The sequence below is a fragment of the Eschscholzia californica genome, unplaced genomic scaffold, assembly GCF_041429995.1.
Source record: "Eschscholzia californica isolate CP2 unplaced genomic scaffold, dmEscCali1.0.p SCAF_3, whole genome shotgun sequence".
Lineage (NCBI taxonomy): Eukaryota > Viridiplantae > Streptophyta > Magnoliopsida > Ranunculales > Papaveraceae > Eschscholzia > Eschscholzia californica.
In genome coordinates this window covers 62,515,955-62,530,063 of record NW_028238420.1, presented here as the reverse complement: position 1 = coordinate 62,530,063, position 14,109 = coordinate 62,515,955, and the positions used below count along the sequence as shown (strand labels likewise).

At 37.1% G+C, this 14,109-nt stretch overlaps 2 protein-coding genes across 5 annotated transcripts; both read right to left on the bottom strand.

Annotated features, from left to right (window-relative positions):
- Positions 1–127: 127 nt before the first annotated feature.
- LOC147553009 (UDP-glucose 6-dehydrogenase 4-like) lies at positions 128–4,325 on the bottom strand. Of its 2 annotated transcripts, none has more exons than XM_086667263.1 (2): positions 3,975–4,325; positions 128–1,953 (listed from the first exon to the last, which is right to left on the bottom strand). In XM_086667263.1, the coding sequence occupies exon 2, from the start codon at positions 1,928–1,930 to the stop codon at positions 488–490; it is 1,443 nt and encodes a 480-aa protein (XP_086523389.1). In that variant the 5' UTR covers positions 1,931–1,953; positions 3,975–4,325; the 3' UTR covers positions 128–487. The 2 variants fall into 2 exon arrangements, with proteins under 2 accessions (XP_086523389.1, XP_086523388.1); XM_086667262.1 differs by having other exon boundaries at positions 2,868–3,980.
- Positions 4,326–6,304: 1,979 nt separating this feature from the next.
- On the bottom strand, positions 6,305–12,745 carry DGK1 (diacylglycerol kinase1). Of its 3 annotated transcripts, none has more exons than XM_086667241.1 (8): positions 12,289–12,745; positions 9,263–10,674; positions 8,624–8,990; positions 8,450–8,526; positions 7,915–8,034; positions 7,578–7,742; positions 7,290–7,427; positions 6,305–6,612 (listed from the first exon to the last, which is right to left on the bottom strand). In XM_086667241.1, exons 2-8 carry the CDS (start codon positions 10,439–10,441, stop codon positions 6,463–6,465), a joined length of 2,196 nt encoding a protein of 731 aa, XP_086523367.1. In that variant the 5' UTR covers positions 10,442–10,674; positions 12,289–12,745; the 3' UTR covers positions 6,305–6,462. The 3 variants fall into 3 exon arrangements, with proteins under 3 accessions (XP_086523367.1, XP_086523368.1, XP_086523369.1); XM_086667242.1 differs by having other exon boundaries at positions 9,263–10,710; positions 12,289–12,647; XM_086667243.1 differs by having other exon boundaries at positions 11,609–12,499.
- Between the last annotated feature and the right edge of the window lie 1,364 nt (positions 12,746–14,109).

Below are 14,109 nucleotides of genomic sequence, written 5' to 3'. Positions count from 1 at the left end.
AATAACCCGAAATGACTACGGTTTAAATGACCAAAATAAATCAAACTTTGACGACTTAGATTAAAGCGAATCACACTCAAACGAGTATGTTAAAACACCAACTTAACCTCGAGCATACGGTAAAAGATGATAGAAATACAAAACTTTTATTAAATTCGTGAAGAATTCATGTATGATTATCTTATTTTAAACCAAAGTAAAACAACTTTTAAAATGTAAACAACAAACAAGTGTCTTTATCATCACATATACTAGTAGTAAGTAATATAGTAGTAAAAGCAAAACCTAGAGGCTTCATTCCTCTCCTACCACTACCCAAAGATACTTGTGGGTAGGTTGTCTTCATCCCATCTTACTCAGTACTTCCAGTTACCCATTCCCTAAATGCAATTAATATTCTGAAAAAAAAAATTGTAGTGAAACATAAAATTTTCTCCTTGAAAAACTTCTTCCTTGCCATTTTTCAATCTACTTTCTTGTTCTCTTCTTATGCCACAGCAGGCATATCCTTAAGCCATGAATCCAGGGGCTTGCCGATAGCGTACACGATGAAACCGATCTCCCTGAGCTTCTCTGAGTTTACGACGTTCCTTCCGTCAAATACGAAAGCAGGTTTCTGCATATTGTCGTAAATCCTCTGGTAGTCGAGGTTCTTGAATTCGTCCCACTCTGTGAGAATGCAGATTCCATGGGCATCCTTTGTGGCCTCATAAGCATCCCAGACAACACTAACTTGCTTCTTAGTTGTGGGGCTCATTGGCTGCAGATGAATTGGGTGATCCCAATCGAATTTGTTCAATGAAAGATCCCTCTGAATCTGATCTTCAGTTACCTGTGGATCGTAAATGCTGACACGGGCTTTGTCGCCCAGAAGCCCCTTGCAAACATCGATTGCAGGTGTCTCTCTCGTATCTCCAGTATCCTTCTTGAAGGCAAAACCAAGTACAGCAATTTTCTTGCCAGAAACAGTGTTGAACATTGAAGAAACAACCCTATTCACAAATCGACTCTTCTGATAGTCATTGATCTTAATGACTTGCTTCCAGTAGTTTGCTACTTCCGGGAGGCCATTACATTCACAGATGTAAACAAGGTTGAGAATATCTTTCTGAAAGCAAGATCCACCGAACCCGACACTGGAATTCAAGAACTTTGGTCCAATTCTTGAGTCCTTACCAATAGCATGAGCAACCTCTGCTACATCTGCACCAGTTGCTTCACAAAGAGCTGACATTGCATTAACAGATGAGATCCTCTGAGCCAAAAACGCATTAGCAGCAAGCTTTGAAAGCTCAGCGGACCAGAGATTGGTGCAAATGATTCGATCCTCGGGCACCCAGTTGGCATAAACATCTTTCAATGCTTTGATTGCTTTCTGTCCTTCAGGTGTCTCCCGTCCACCTATAAGAACTCTATCAGGCTTGAAAAGGTCATCAATGGCAGTTCCCTCAGCAAGAAACTCTGGGTTCGAGAGAATTTGATATTGGATCCCTTTGCTATTGTGGGTCAGAATTTTTTCAATGGCCTCAGCTGTCTTAACTGGAACTGTTGATTTTTCAACAACAATTTTGTTGGATTTTGAAACATCGGCGATCATTCTAGCCGCACTTTCCCAGTAGGTCAAATCGGCAGCTTTGCCTGCTCCAAGTCCACGGGTTTTAGTTGGAGTGTTAACTGAGACAAAGATGATATCTGCCTCTGCTACATGTTTCTCAACATCTGTACTGAAAAAGAGGTTCTTCCCTCTGCATTGCTTCACTATATCCTCCAAACCTGGTTCATAGATTGGAAGTTGGTCGCTGTTCCAAGCCGTGATTCGAGGTACAGAAATGTCAACTACCACCACTTCAATTGCCGGGCACTTGAGTGCTATCACAGCCATGGTTGGCCCACCAACATAACCAGCTCCAATGCAGCAGATCTTCACCATATTTCTTTCCTGATTGCTTTAACCTGTGATAAAGGAAGTTTAGGTATCCTAATAAACCAAACATTTTTATTGATGTTTGAGTCAAACCACAAATGCTTCTCGAATTTTCTTTCGTTGGCTTGTAGGAGAATCCCACAGATCAGTAAAATGGGAAGAAAATTTGCAGACTTAGAGCATGCATATAAACTCACAAGCTTACATGTATAAAACATGTGAATTTCAAACTTAATCTTAAGGTGACTGGAGTCACAGACGGTGCCACAATCGAGCCGTCTATGAACGATCCCTAGCCCAGAGATCCCTCTCTAGGGATCTTCCATAGTCAGCTCGGCCTGTTCATCCCTCCTTGGATGATCCAGCTCAGATCATAAACACAGAATACTCTATTCAAACATAATATACCCAGGAATAAAAACCATACATGAAAAATATAACCAAATAAAGCAACCACAAATCCCAAGCTTCTTCACCTAGCTTTCAACTATGAACAAAGATCTATCTTTTGATTTCAAACCAATCAATCTCCTACCCAATTCCTCTCGAGGAGTCACGACTCAGGAGTGAGAATAATGAAAACAAACAACTTATATATGGAAATCATGGAAACCCGAGTAAAAGAAAATTTGGGTTCACAACAATGCGAGATAGAATACAGATCTGGGGATCATACGGCACAGTTTTCAGTATCCTTCAAACACAAAACAAGAAATTAAAACAAAAGTAACTCCAAAACTATCAGAGATCAATTAAGAAGAAAATTGTTAAAGCCATTAGAGGCCAATAGTAAAGATTAGGGTAAAAAAAATTACAAATGCAATCAAATTATGAAAATCTTAGACAAGTTTTACCACCCTTTAAATTATGAAAATTCCTTCATGGGTTAGATGGAAATACAAAAATCAGTTAAATTTTACTACCCTTTAAAATATCTTCTTACCTTTGACTTCAGAGAGACAAATGCTTGAAAATAGTAGATCTTTAGAAAGAAGAGAGATGGAATAGTTTTTACAAACTTTCCTGTGAGAAAACAAGAAGACCTGGACCTCCTTTAAATACCCAAAACCTAAACTCAGATCTACCCTTTTTTCCTGTTGAAATATCTAACCCCTTTCAGCTTTCTAAGAAACAATCAAACAAGCAAAGTTGATTTAACTGGTAAACAGGAACATTCAACACGTTTGAAGACCCACCTCAAAACTAACCGACAAAACTAATACATTTATTTTTTCCTCTTTTAACAGAACTTGAATAATCAATTCCACTTCGTTTTTTTCCAACACAACCTTCGCCGTAAAGCAATAAAAACCTAATTTTTAATAAAATAGAGATGAATTCCATGTTAAGACAAAAACCCTAACTACATAGACAATTGGCAAGAACTCACAAAAGCAAAACTGAAATGAAATTTAATGGATCTTTTAAGTTGAAAATTAATAGTAATTACATTAACTTCAAACTTAATAAAATTAATTAATCTTTAATATAACTAGATAGGAGTGCAAAACCATAAAACCCTAATTTAAACAAAGCAAGAACAAATTTTCCCCCAATTTGTCTAATTTAAAATTCCATAAAAACTTGAAAAATTCTCTAACAAATTAAAAACCCAGATCAGAAAACTCTTTTTCTAATAAACCCATGTCATCAAATCATCAAGTTTTAATTTTTAATTCATTTCTTCTTGAAAAGTGAAAACCCTATTTTCATTAAAAAAAATTGTTATTCTATGGGTTCATGATGTGACGATTTTAACCTAAGTCCTAAACATATGACTTTCACCGTTTCAGATTAAAAAAGAAAAAGAAAAGTAAGAGAGAGAAAGCTTGAAAACCCAGAAAGATCCAACGAGAATGGTGGGGTACTCTAACAAAATCAGAGTGGAATTGAAGCTAAATTTGATTACGTTAGACCTAACATTGAATCTCAATCAACAAAGTATAAAAGATTAACGTGTTAACGAAAAAGGTAGCACAAATCAAACGTGAAGATCATTACAGAAACGCATTACAAAATTTTAGAGAGAGAGAGAGAAAGAAGAATTTACCTCTATGGAGATCCAATTGAAAACACTTGACGAAAGAGATCGCTGTATTTTTAGGTTTTAAAAGTTAAAACAAGGGTTAAAAATGATCAGGTGTTACCAATTCTATTGTATAACTTGATTTCTATGCCCAGAATCTTGAATTTGAGCTCAAAGGGGCCAAATCTTTAAGTTTTGGCCTTTGGGGTATGTGTTCCATATTTGTTATAAGTTTGGGGGACCTTATTCCTGTCTGTTTTGACACTTCAAATAAAATTAGTTCAAATCCACCAATTATTATATCGAAAAATGTCTAGACTTATTGTGTAGTCGGCCAATCTACAAATATTTTTTTCAAAATTAACAAAATCATTCAAGTTCATCGTTGGTTAAGACTAATGGATTTCAAGCAAAAATTCAAGTATAAATCATAAAAGAGCATCTTCTTTCAACTTGTTGAGTATTCTCAACTAATTTCAACCAAAAGAAAATACAAACTTATTTAAAGCACCGATAGAACCGGAATCTCAATGTCTTCAAAAATTTATTGCATGTAAACTGAACTTTAAGAGAACAAGATTTGTGATTTGGACGACCCAGAACGGAAGAAGATGAAGAAAAAGAGAAAATGTAAAATTGGTGGACCAATTTCAACTCATTTCAAGCCAAACACAAAACTAGGAATACTCAATCTTAGGGGGACACTTTTAACAATCTTTGAAAATTTGAGGGGCAAGGAGCTAGTAACACTAATAGGTGCCCCCCACCCCCTCTTAAGGAGTGTTGATGACTCCCCAATATGAAGCAGCCCACCCGGGACACTTAAGGGTTAACACCCAAGACAACCCTCAAACGACTGAAGGCCTCCCGACCTGATCGTTGGGGTTCTAACGGCCATGTGGGGAAGTCCCATAGCCGTTGGAGCTAAATAGGGAACCAATGCATAATCCCTTTGAGAAAAAAAATTGAATTTCAGAAAACGAAAAACTGAATAGTTTACAATGTGTTTCACGCATACACAAGATCGCATACGTTCTTTGCACACCCACAAAAAATTCACACACGTGTTTCATACACACACAAACTTCAGGCATAACCCTCTTGAGTTGGAGTTGATTTAATTTTGGGTCTACTTGAAAAGCTCGGATACCTTAAGAGTTTGTGATATGTAAAATTTGTAGTTTTTTTTTTGTTGAAACAGTAAAATTTATTGTTAGATATGTAAAACAAAGTGTAAAACAAACTAGTAATAAAAATAAATTAAAGATAAAGACAAATAAAAACAGAATTAACATGATAAACAGATTTGTCTCTACCGTAATAGAGTTCAATTCTCATCATATATTTGTTCATCCAAAAAGGATATACTACTTCGTGTAAAGAAAATGCCACCGCTTTGGAGAAAGCAGAAATGTTCCAGGGGAAGACGGTGGAAATAAAAAAAGAATAAAACATAACTCCCTTTATACGTCGCCAGCAGAAAGTGACCGGGTGTTGCCGACGACATCATCTTCTATCTCCCCTTTCTCTCTCTCTCTCTCTCTTATCTCTCTCTTCTCTTTTTTTCTCTCTTCTCTTTTTCTCTCTTCTCTTTTTCTCTCTTTCTCTTCTCTCCATCTCCGGCGAAGGGGAGGAGCCCCTTCGCCGACCCTTGCCCCTTCGCCGACCCTTGGTGGAGAGAGAGATGTGAGGTGGAATTTCATGTGTTATAATTACCTTTATTTTGAAAAAATATATATAGGAAGAGTACTTACGACATTTGCACTAAAAAAAGGGGGTCATATTTGAATTTATGAAAAATAGGGAGCCATAAATGAACCTAGTCACAAAGTAGGGGGCAAATAGGAATTAATTCAAGAAAATATAGTATGCCGACTGCCCGAGTGAAATACAACACCATATATTTGAACTGAATCTAAAGCTAAAAGAAAACTTCTTTCAACAAAAAAAAAAATAAAAAAAAATAAAGCTAAAAGAAAACTTTCCCAAACAATCTAAACACTACTGCATTTTAGGTTACAAACCTGAGCTCAATATAGAGCTTATCGAACACAGAGAGATGAAAATTAGTTCTAAACCATATAATAGCAATGATAACATCCAAAGAGACGAACTGAAGTAACTTGAAATGACTATTGTGTCCCTAATCAAAACAACTCAACCTCCTAGGCTTCTACTAAGGCGAGTCAGATTCAGACACTAAAAGAACACCATGAACGACTCAACCCGAACGTGCTGTCACATGGCAGGTCAGCCTATGGGAGGGACATCGCTTTCATGAAATCATGGACTTAAGGCCTAGGGTACCAAAAGTAAGGGAGGAAAATAAAATAAAATAAGAAGTAAGAAAAGAATGTGCAAAATAAATTTCATATAATCATTGTATACTTCTATTTCTGTGTATAGTTTATACATTCATCTGTTGGAAGGTTTGACTGAACTATTTGTGATAGCTTAATCAAACCTACCTACTATAAAACAAAACTACTAATAATAGGAAAATACCAGAAGTCTATGATAATCGCAGAGCCATTTCTTGAAGAAGGACTCGTTTTTGGGAAGCACTAATTATGTGGCTGCTTTCGGCGTTTTCCAACACATCTGCAATTATAGCAGCTGCATGACCTAGAGGCTCTTCCGCGGCTCGCTTCAACATAAATGCCTGTTATTATCAATAAAACAAATAAATGAAAGGATGAAAAAATTCAATCCATATCGCACTTAATCCCATATTGCCCGTGAAGACCCAACGTAAAACTAATCTTACAATCTTACATAGTGGCTAAGGATTTGGGTCGGGTGTTCGCTCCTAGGCTGGTCAAGTGGTTGTGCCAAGAAAAAAATACCATGTACTATACCACCACTTAAAATTGGCTAACAGGCCTGGGTGTCCCTAAATCACGGGCAATGTGGTTGGTATTAAGACGAGTTTACATCAACTATGTTATTTGGAGTACATCTCGCTGTAATTACTGCAGAAAACCTCGAATCTTAAGCAGAGCAGACTTGGTACCTTTCGGCTGTATTCTTCTCCCATATTGGGTTTTTCAATTGGAAGTCTCTTTGCTAATCGTTTTTGTATGACTCTTCCTTTCTTTTCTCTACCTTCTTGATTGCATTTTAGCTTTCGGGAACGTGGTTAAATTTTCCACATAAAACAAGTTGAAGAAAAAGAAGCCCAGGTACAAGGGACGACCATTTATAAGAAAAGCTTTTAGTTTACGTGGATAAAGGGCTTGAGTTTTTTTTTCACTTGAACAAACTTGAAGTTTAGTTATAGGCTACTATAGTTGAAGTTTCCGGAAAAAAAAAATGCATGAATAAGATAAAAAAACGAACCTGGCCGTGATGAGATATGGTTAATGTGCATGCCTGCTGTAACCAAGGTTCTCCATCAACTTGAAGCGGCAAAGGAACAAAGTGATGGATCTTGATTAACTGTCCTTGTGCAAGTCTTTGTGCTCGAGAAAGCCCAACCTGTTAAGTGTCAATAAATGTTCAGGATTTTCAGTTACTTTGTCTAAGGTCCCGAAGGAAGCTGGGGACTTAGTTGAATCTTATTATAGTCGTGGACATTCAAACAACGAAGCATGTTCTTCGAAATTTAGTTAACATGCTTTTGTTTACCTGTAGTTTTCCGAGGTGCCACATCCCTGATATGCTGACAACCTCTAGCATCTTGTCATGCATGGATTGAGGGTCAAAATTATCATCATTCTCGTCCTCATTTTGCCACAAATCTACACCGCCCATGTAACTTCCTATGTTAGCTACAAGTACACCTTCTGCATCCTGGTTTTTTTTATTAAAGTTACATGTTTGATGTTAGTAGATAATCCTAGTAACCATGGTCAAGTTGGAGAGAAGAAAGATTTGTAATAAAAATAACCGAAGGAGCTTACAAGAAACAGAGACAATATAGGGAGGCGAAAAGAAAAATTTATGATAATTGGATTGTCTGTACCTCAGGGACCTCTACTTCTTTGCCGTCCACCTCTACTCGAACTTGCCAAGGGAAGTCCTCAAATGTTTTATCCATGATGCTCCTTGCTCCTTCTCTAGCGTAAAGAACTTTGTTCATAAACTGCAAATAATTGCCAGCCTTTTCAGCTTAAAAAGGACTGATAACTAAATCGAACACAAGCAGAATGTGTAGCAAGACCCCAATTTAGTCAGAAAGAAGTGCAGTTCACAGCAACCCCTGAACTAACAGATCATCTAGAAAATGAGTACCAACACATGCTAAGTTGCTAACCTAGCTATCTTTTCATATAAAAGCTTCATTAATCCTCACTAATAGTCTAAAGTATCAATGTGGTTTTTTAACATATGACGATTAAAAGAAGTCAAAGAGAGTGCTAAAGCATCATAAAACTATAACTTAGTTCTTACCTATTCACGGTGTAAAGATGAAAAGACATGCTACTATCCAACTTCATTCCATTAACTTATCTCTTTGCAAGAAATTAGAGAGTTCTAGTAGATGTCGGTACAATTACCTGGTTATAGAACTTCTCTGGGTTCTCTTCCCGCATATTATGTATGTCAAGTGCCACCTTTGCATCACATCCAATTCCTGCCATTTATAATGACAAGCATTTTAATTCTGATTCATCAGATGTGAGAACCCTAAAACATGTTTCATGTGGTTGAAGATATTCTTGTTAACATACCAAAGTAATTGTTCATAAACTTTGGGGGTTGAATTTGAATTCCTTGTTGATTCTGTATTGTTATCTTCCACCGATCAAGAATTGTAACTGCTGCATGCTCAATGTGATGCAATACTGTACAAAGGCCTCCTTGTCTCTCCACTGAACCCAAACCACCTCCCCAACCCAAAACCCTAGCTAAATCATTCCCTGTTCCAGCGGGAAGAATTGCAACAGGGGGAGGAGATACAAAATTTTGCTTGTCAATTGCATCCAGAACCCAACAAACTGTACCATCTCCCCCACAGACAAGAACTCTGAAGTGGGGTACCCTTCTAAATAAATACAGACCAACCTCTGGTCCCTGTGTAGCACTCAACTCGAACACCTAAAAGAAGTACCGACGAGATAAACAATTAGGCAATAGAATAAGAGTTTGCAAACATGGTTCGAACAAAAGAATGGTCATAAAGGTATGGGGAGTTGTTTTATCTCTGTATAATCATTTTGTGCACTTTTCATGGTACATTCCATTTTTCCATTTAAGAAAAAGATAGTTCAACTGTTCAACCAGTACAGTTCCTCTATATATGAAATTTGATACCATGACAACGAAATAATAAACACCCTAAGATTTTGTATGAGTTATAAAGCATCTACCTGAACAGGATTTAGAAGGACGTTCAACCGTTGCCTGAGTGTATCACCACGCTGTGCCCCACTCTTCTTGTTAATAAACACTAGTAAAGGTCTGGTATCTGGAGGCAAGTCTATCAACTCATATTTCTGTTTTATGCCTAAAACCTGGGACTCGTCTCTATGATTGGAAGACACAGTCCGTTGGTTTGGCTTCAGGTCCATCTTTTTATCTTCACTGCCTTGAAGGCCACCTTGTTGATCTGCATTACCATTACGCGTCTCACCATTCCTATTTTGGCCTGTTGGCATTTGATGAGTATCTGCAGTGCTATCCGTTGACTGATCGCAGGTGCTATATGTATTACCAGAATCGCCAGAGGCTTCACTCCCACGCTTATGCTTCTTACTTTGACTCTTGATGCGTACACGCATGGTAGATGCGAGCTCATTCGCTCCCTGTGTGATTGAGCTCAAAAACCCACCTGAGCTGGTACGGTTCAACTCCTTCACGAAGAGTGGTGATAAGATTAGCCTTTTAAATGGACCAAGATCACATATATCACCCATTTCATTGATCATGTTAGCATGGCACTCAAAGTGAACTAGTCTCTGACACCACATGCAACACCAAATTGGAGAACCCCCAAGAAAGGATCCACCACAAGGTTCTTCACAGAAACTACAAGAAGAAGTTTCATCCGGTTGATCCGTTATCTCTGTCCATCTGACAGCCCATTGGTGTATCATCTTTTCATACCCAACCATGGTAACACACTTACAATCCTTGTGTGCATTTGAGGAGCAGCCCAGATGTGTTGCTGCACCGCAGATACTACAACGATGAATGAAGCTCTCAGAGGCCATCATCGGTCCAAGGGGCTGAGTAGGACACACAGGCTTCAGGCACACACAACAGTTTAAACTTTTTCCACGAGAAACAGACTCCAAAGTCCACCTATGAGCAGCTAGTGGGGCCCTATGCTTTGCTTTTGGATTTTTCTTAGACCTCGCTATGGCTTTCATCCAGCTAACACTAGCATTTCTTCTCCACTGGAAGATGGTGTAAGCTACCGTCACTATTCCAACAACAGCAGCAATAACACATGCGGTAAAGAGGACACCATATTCTACCATCCCAGATGACTCAACCTTGCTCCACTTTTGGAGCAATGTTGTAAGAAAACTTTCATTGTCGTCCATTATTCAACAATGATCCTTGAGCACCCCACATAAACTGGACATATAGAGATGATTTATGGCTTTGTCATCCTCTACAGAGACAACAATTTATTATTTATGCAAACAAGATTTCGACATTGACTCTTGATCTAGAACGGTCTAAAAGTTACAATTTCCTTTTTTTCGTTGGATGGATCAGTTAATTTGGAATCTCTCCAACTCCCAAGTTCCCACGCTGATAAACAACACAATACCTGAAAATGGTGTTCAAACAGACAAGAATTGAACATCTGGCAATAAACAAAAATGGACATAAGCTCAGTTGCAATATAATGAATGTAACAAATTATGCTCGAAACGCATATACAAAATAATGAAAACCCAGTCAACCAATTTAATTTTGGCTAGAAGTTGAGTTTTCCTTAGATAACATTGGAAAAGAATAAAATAAAAAGTTGAGACTATTTGCTACCATATGAACAAACTTCAAACTTCAAATTTGAGTAAAAATGCGATATTATTTGGTAAAATTCTCGCAACTTGAGTGTCATAAAATGATGTAAAATTAAGATTTCTGTCTCTTATACTAAGATTAGCTACTATTTCTATGTTCAGAATAGTAGATAGAAGGTGATCTAGGAGGTAATAACTTGCTATTGTTGGCTTATCTTACGCCTACAAAAGAATCTTAAGGAGATAGGCATTTCAGATAGCAAGTTCTAAAGGTTTTTGTATAATTCGGGTGTTTAATTTATGATGAGGTAAACCTCCAGTGAAGTTCACGCCAACGAGTTTAAATCATAAAAGTACTACTATAGATGGTTGTACTTTGAATTTATCACATTAAATCAACAATATTCGAAAACCAAACCCTAAGGTTCGACGCGGTCACTCGTATTTCAGAAAAGCACTAAACTAGAACAGTAGGGCAACCAAAAAATACCACATAATCATGGCGGGGCCTTCGACTACATACTACTGAACTATACCTCGAAAATTTCCAGCAGATTAGTAATTACTAAATGAGTCATATTCTAAGATGTATGCATAGATACCAAAGTAACAAACCGATGGTAACGAAATCACCCCCATTTCACATTTACTTACTACAAGAGTCCGAGAACGAAACATTAGAACATAAATAAAACTCAAACTTGTGGGCTTCCATTTAAGCTCACTTACCTATACCTGTAATTAGGGCTTCACTGGCAACTAGTCTACTAAATCAACAAAGAGCCTAACAAATCCGCTCTTTGATCTGAGGTTCGCCAGCACTAAATCCAAGGATTTCAAACTTAGTCAAACGATTGCCCTCTTACTCTTCCATTTTAAGATTGAGGAACTATAAGGAGTTTGTATTGGCAACTGAGGCGAAATGGCTTAGAATAATCAAGGCCTCTTATTTTCTAATAGTATTGCTATTACTTTGATAAGATCCTACTTGAACAATGAGAGACATTAAAAACATTACCACCATAACCTTGCTATATAGCTACTTTGAATTAGGTCACCCTAAAATTAACCAGATAAACCCTAATACTATTCAAAATTAACCCAGGATACAAAATATTTGATCACCAAATTAACACAAGAAAAAAAAAACCCAAACCCAATACCAATATATCTTCAAACAAAAAGTAAAAAATCCTTCAGATCATATATATAAATTGAACAATATACATTGTAAACCTAATTAAACCCTAACTAAAAGAGGAAAAACTTCAAACCCCAATGAAGAAATAAACAAAACCTATACGAAAAAATCCAATACAGAATCATTAAGATGATGAAATTCAATGTATCAAAGGGAAAATCACACTATTTATTGCATAAAAAGAAAGAAAAAAATGAAGATCCTTAAACCTTACCTATTCGAGTTGGGGGTATTGGAAAGAGTTTCGTTGAGTGATGATGAAGCATATACTAGATTGATCTTATTGGAGATCTATAGAGATCTAGAGAGAGAGAGAGAATTGGTTCGAAATCAAGAAATAAAGCAACCCAAATACGTAAAATACTTTTTGAATTGTTTTCTTCTTTTTTATATGAAACTTCGTTCCCTCTTTTTGCTACAATTCTGAGCACCACCGGGTACGTTTCTCTCTCTAAAAATTGTCGTCGTCGGTCCGAGGAGGGAGGGGTGGTTTAGACACGGCGACACGTTATGTCTTTTGATATGTACACGTATTTAGTTATTTACTCTAAAAAGGTGGAACTGTCAGCATCTAATTTCCTACGTGACTTCATTGTTAAATCCCACTGGATCGATTTGAACCCAAAAAAAAAAAAAAAAAAGGATAGAGTTCCAATGGCTCCCTACTTTATGATCAGCTTCCCCTTTAACCCCTTATTTTATACAAAATATACAAATGACCTTCTTTTTCAGTTACTGTTAAATGTTTAACTCTCTCTCCTCCATCTCATAACCTCTCTCTGCCATGTCATCTCTCTCGCCACCTCATAATCTTCTCCGATAAGGTCGTCGGCCAGTCAAAATTTCTGGCGACCTTCATACTTCAAAAAAAATTAAGTATGAAGGTCACCGGAAATTTTGACCGACCGACGGTCTTATCGGAGAAGATGATAAGGTGGCGAGAGAGACGACGTGGCAGAGAGAGGTGTTAACGGACATTTAACGGCAACGGAAAAAGAAAAACATCTAGATATTTTTGATAAAGTGGGAGGCTACACAGGAAGCTGGTCATAAGGTAGGGGACCATTTGAAAAATAACCAAAAGTATATGTAGGGAGGCTCCCAATATTTGAATTTGGAATCTTCGAATTTGGGAATCCAACCATCCACTGTTGGAGTTGTTCTTACATAATCAAAATGTAACCATTAGATTTGTTGATTTAAATATACATCTGGAAATAACGTAAATGTTATTTCGATAACCCAACACATCGAATGACCATTAGATTTGTTGATTTAAATATACATCTAGAAACAACGTAAATGTTACTTCCATAACCAAACACATTGAATGATATAGCAACTTTCTACAAAAGAAAATGATACAGCCACTTATGTTAAACCATACAGTGTATGAGTCCAATCATTAGTTTACTTCACTGTTACATTTATAGATATAATTTTCATGATTTTGTGTAGATCAAACATAAAACGTGTGAGGTTTTCCTGGGAGTTTTTGTATTGAGAATTGATAACACAACCACCATTAAGTAACAACACAGGTTTCATTACAACATGTATTTAAGATATTGAGAGCTTTCTAAATCAACTGCCAATCAAGAAAATGGAGGTGGATAGAGCAAATTGATGATAATATTCCTAGCAACCATCCTAAAAGTGAGTAAGATTCTCATCAGCTTATTATTGATTTCAAGTACCAAGCAAAACCCTAAAGGAGGTCCAAATTCAAAGGGTCATTTGGAATAAAGCCCTAAAAACAACCACATTCATTCAGCACCTAGTTGATGAGAAGCAAGTCTTTTCCTGATCAGCTGAGAAAAGAAATAATGGTACTATTACTAGGGACACCCCTCAGAATATATAAACTAGTAGGAAGCAGTCCAAAGCAGATTAAATGAATAGTTTGGTGTCCCCTGGAGTTCTTCCAGCCACTTCAGTAGTCATAGAGGGAGTGTGATCTCTCTCACAACTACTGATTTACTGAAGGGTTTGGAGGAACTCTGGGTGCCACCCAAACATGATTTTATAAGAATGG

Excerpts from the sequence above, each read along its gene's own strand:
- LOC147553009 (XM_086667263.1), bottom strand. The coding sequence starts at position 1,930 with ATGGTGAAGATCTGCTGCATTGGAGCTGGTTATGTTGGTGGGCCAACC.
- DGK1 (XM_086667241.1), bottom strand. The coding sequence starts at position 10,441 with ATGGACGACAATGAAAGTTTTCTTACAACATTGCTCCAAAAGTGGAGC. Across the intron at positions 8,991-9,262 it reads TCCTTCTAAATCCTGTTCAG|GTGTTCGAGTTGAGTGCTAC; the intron begins GTAGATGCTTTA and ends TACTTCTTTTAG. Across the intron at positions 6,613-7,289 it reads CCATATCTCATCACGGCCAG|GCATTTATGTTGAAGCGAGC; the intron begins GTTCGTTTTTTT and ends TGATAATAACAG.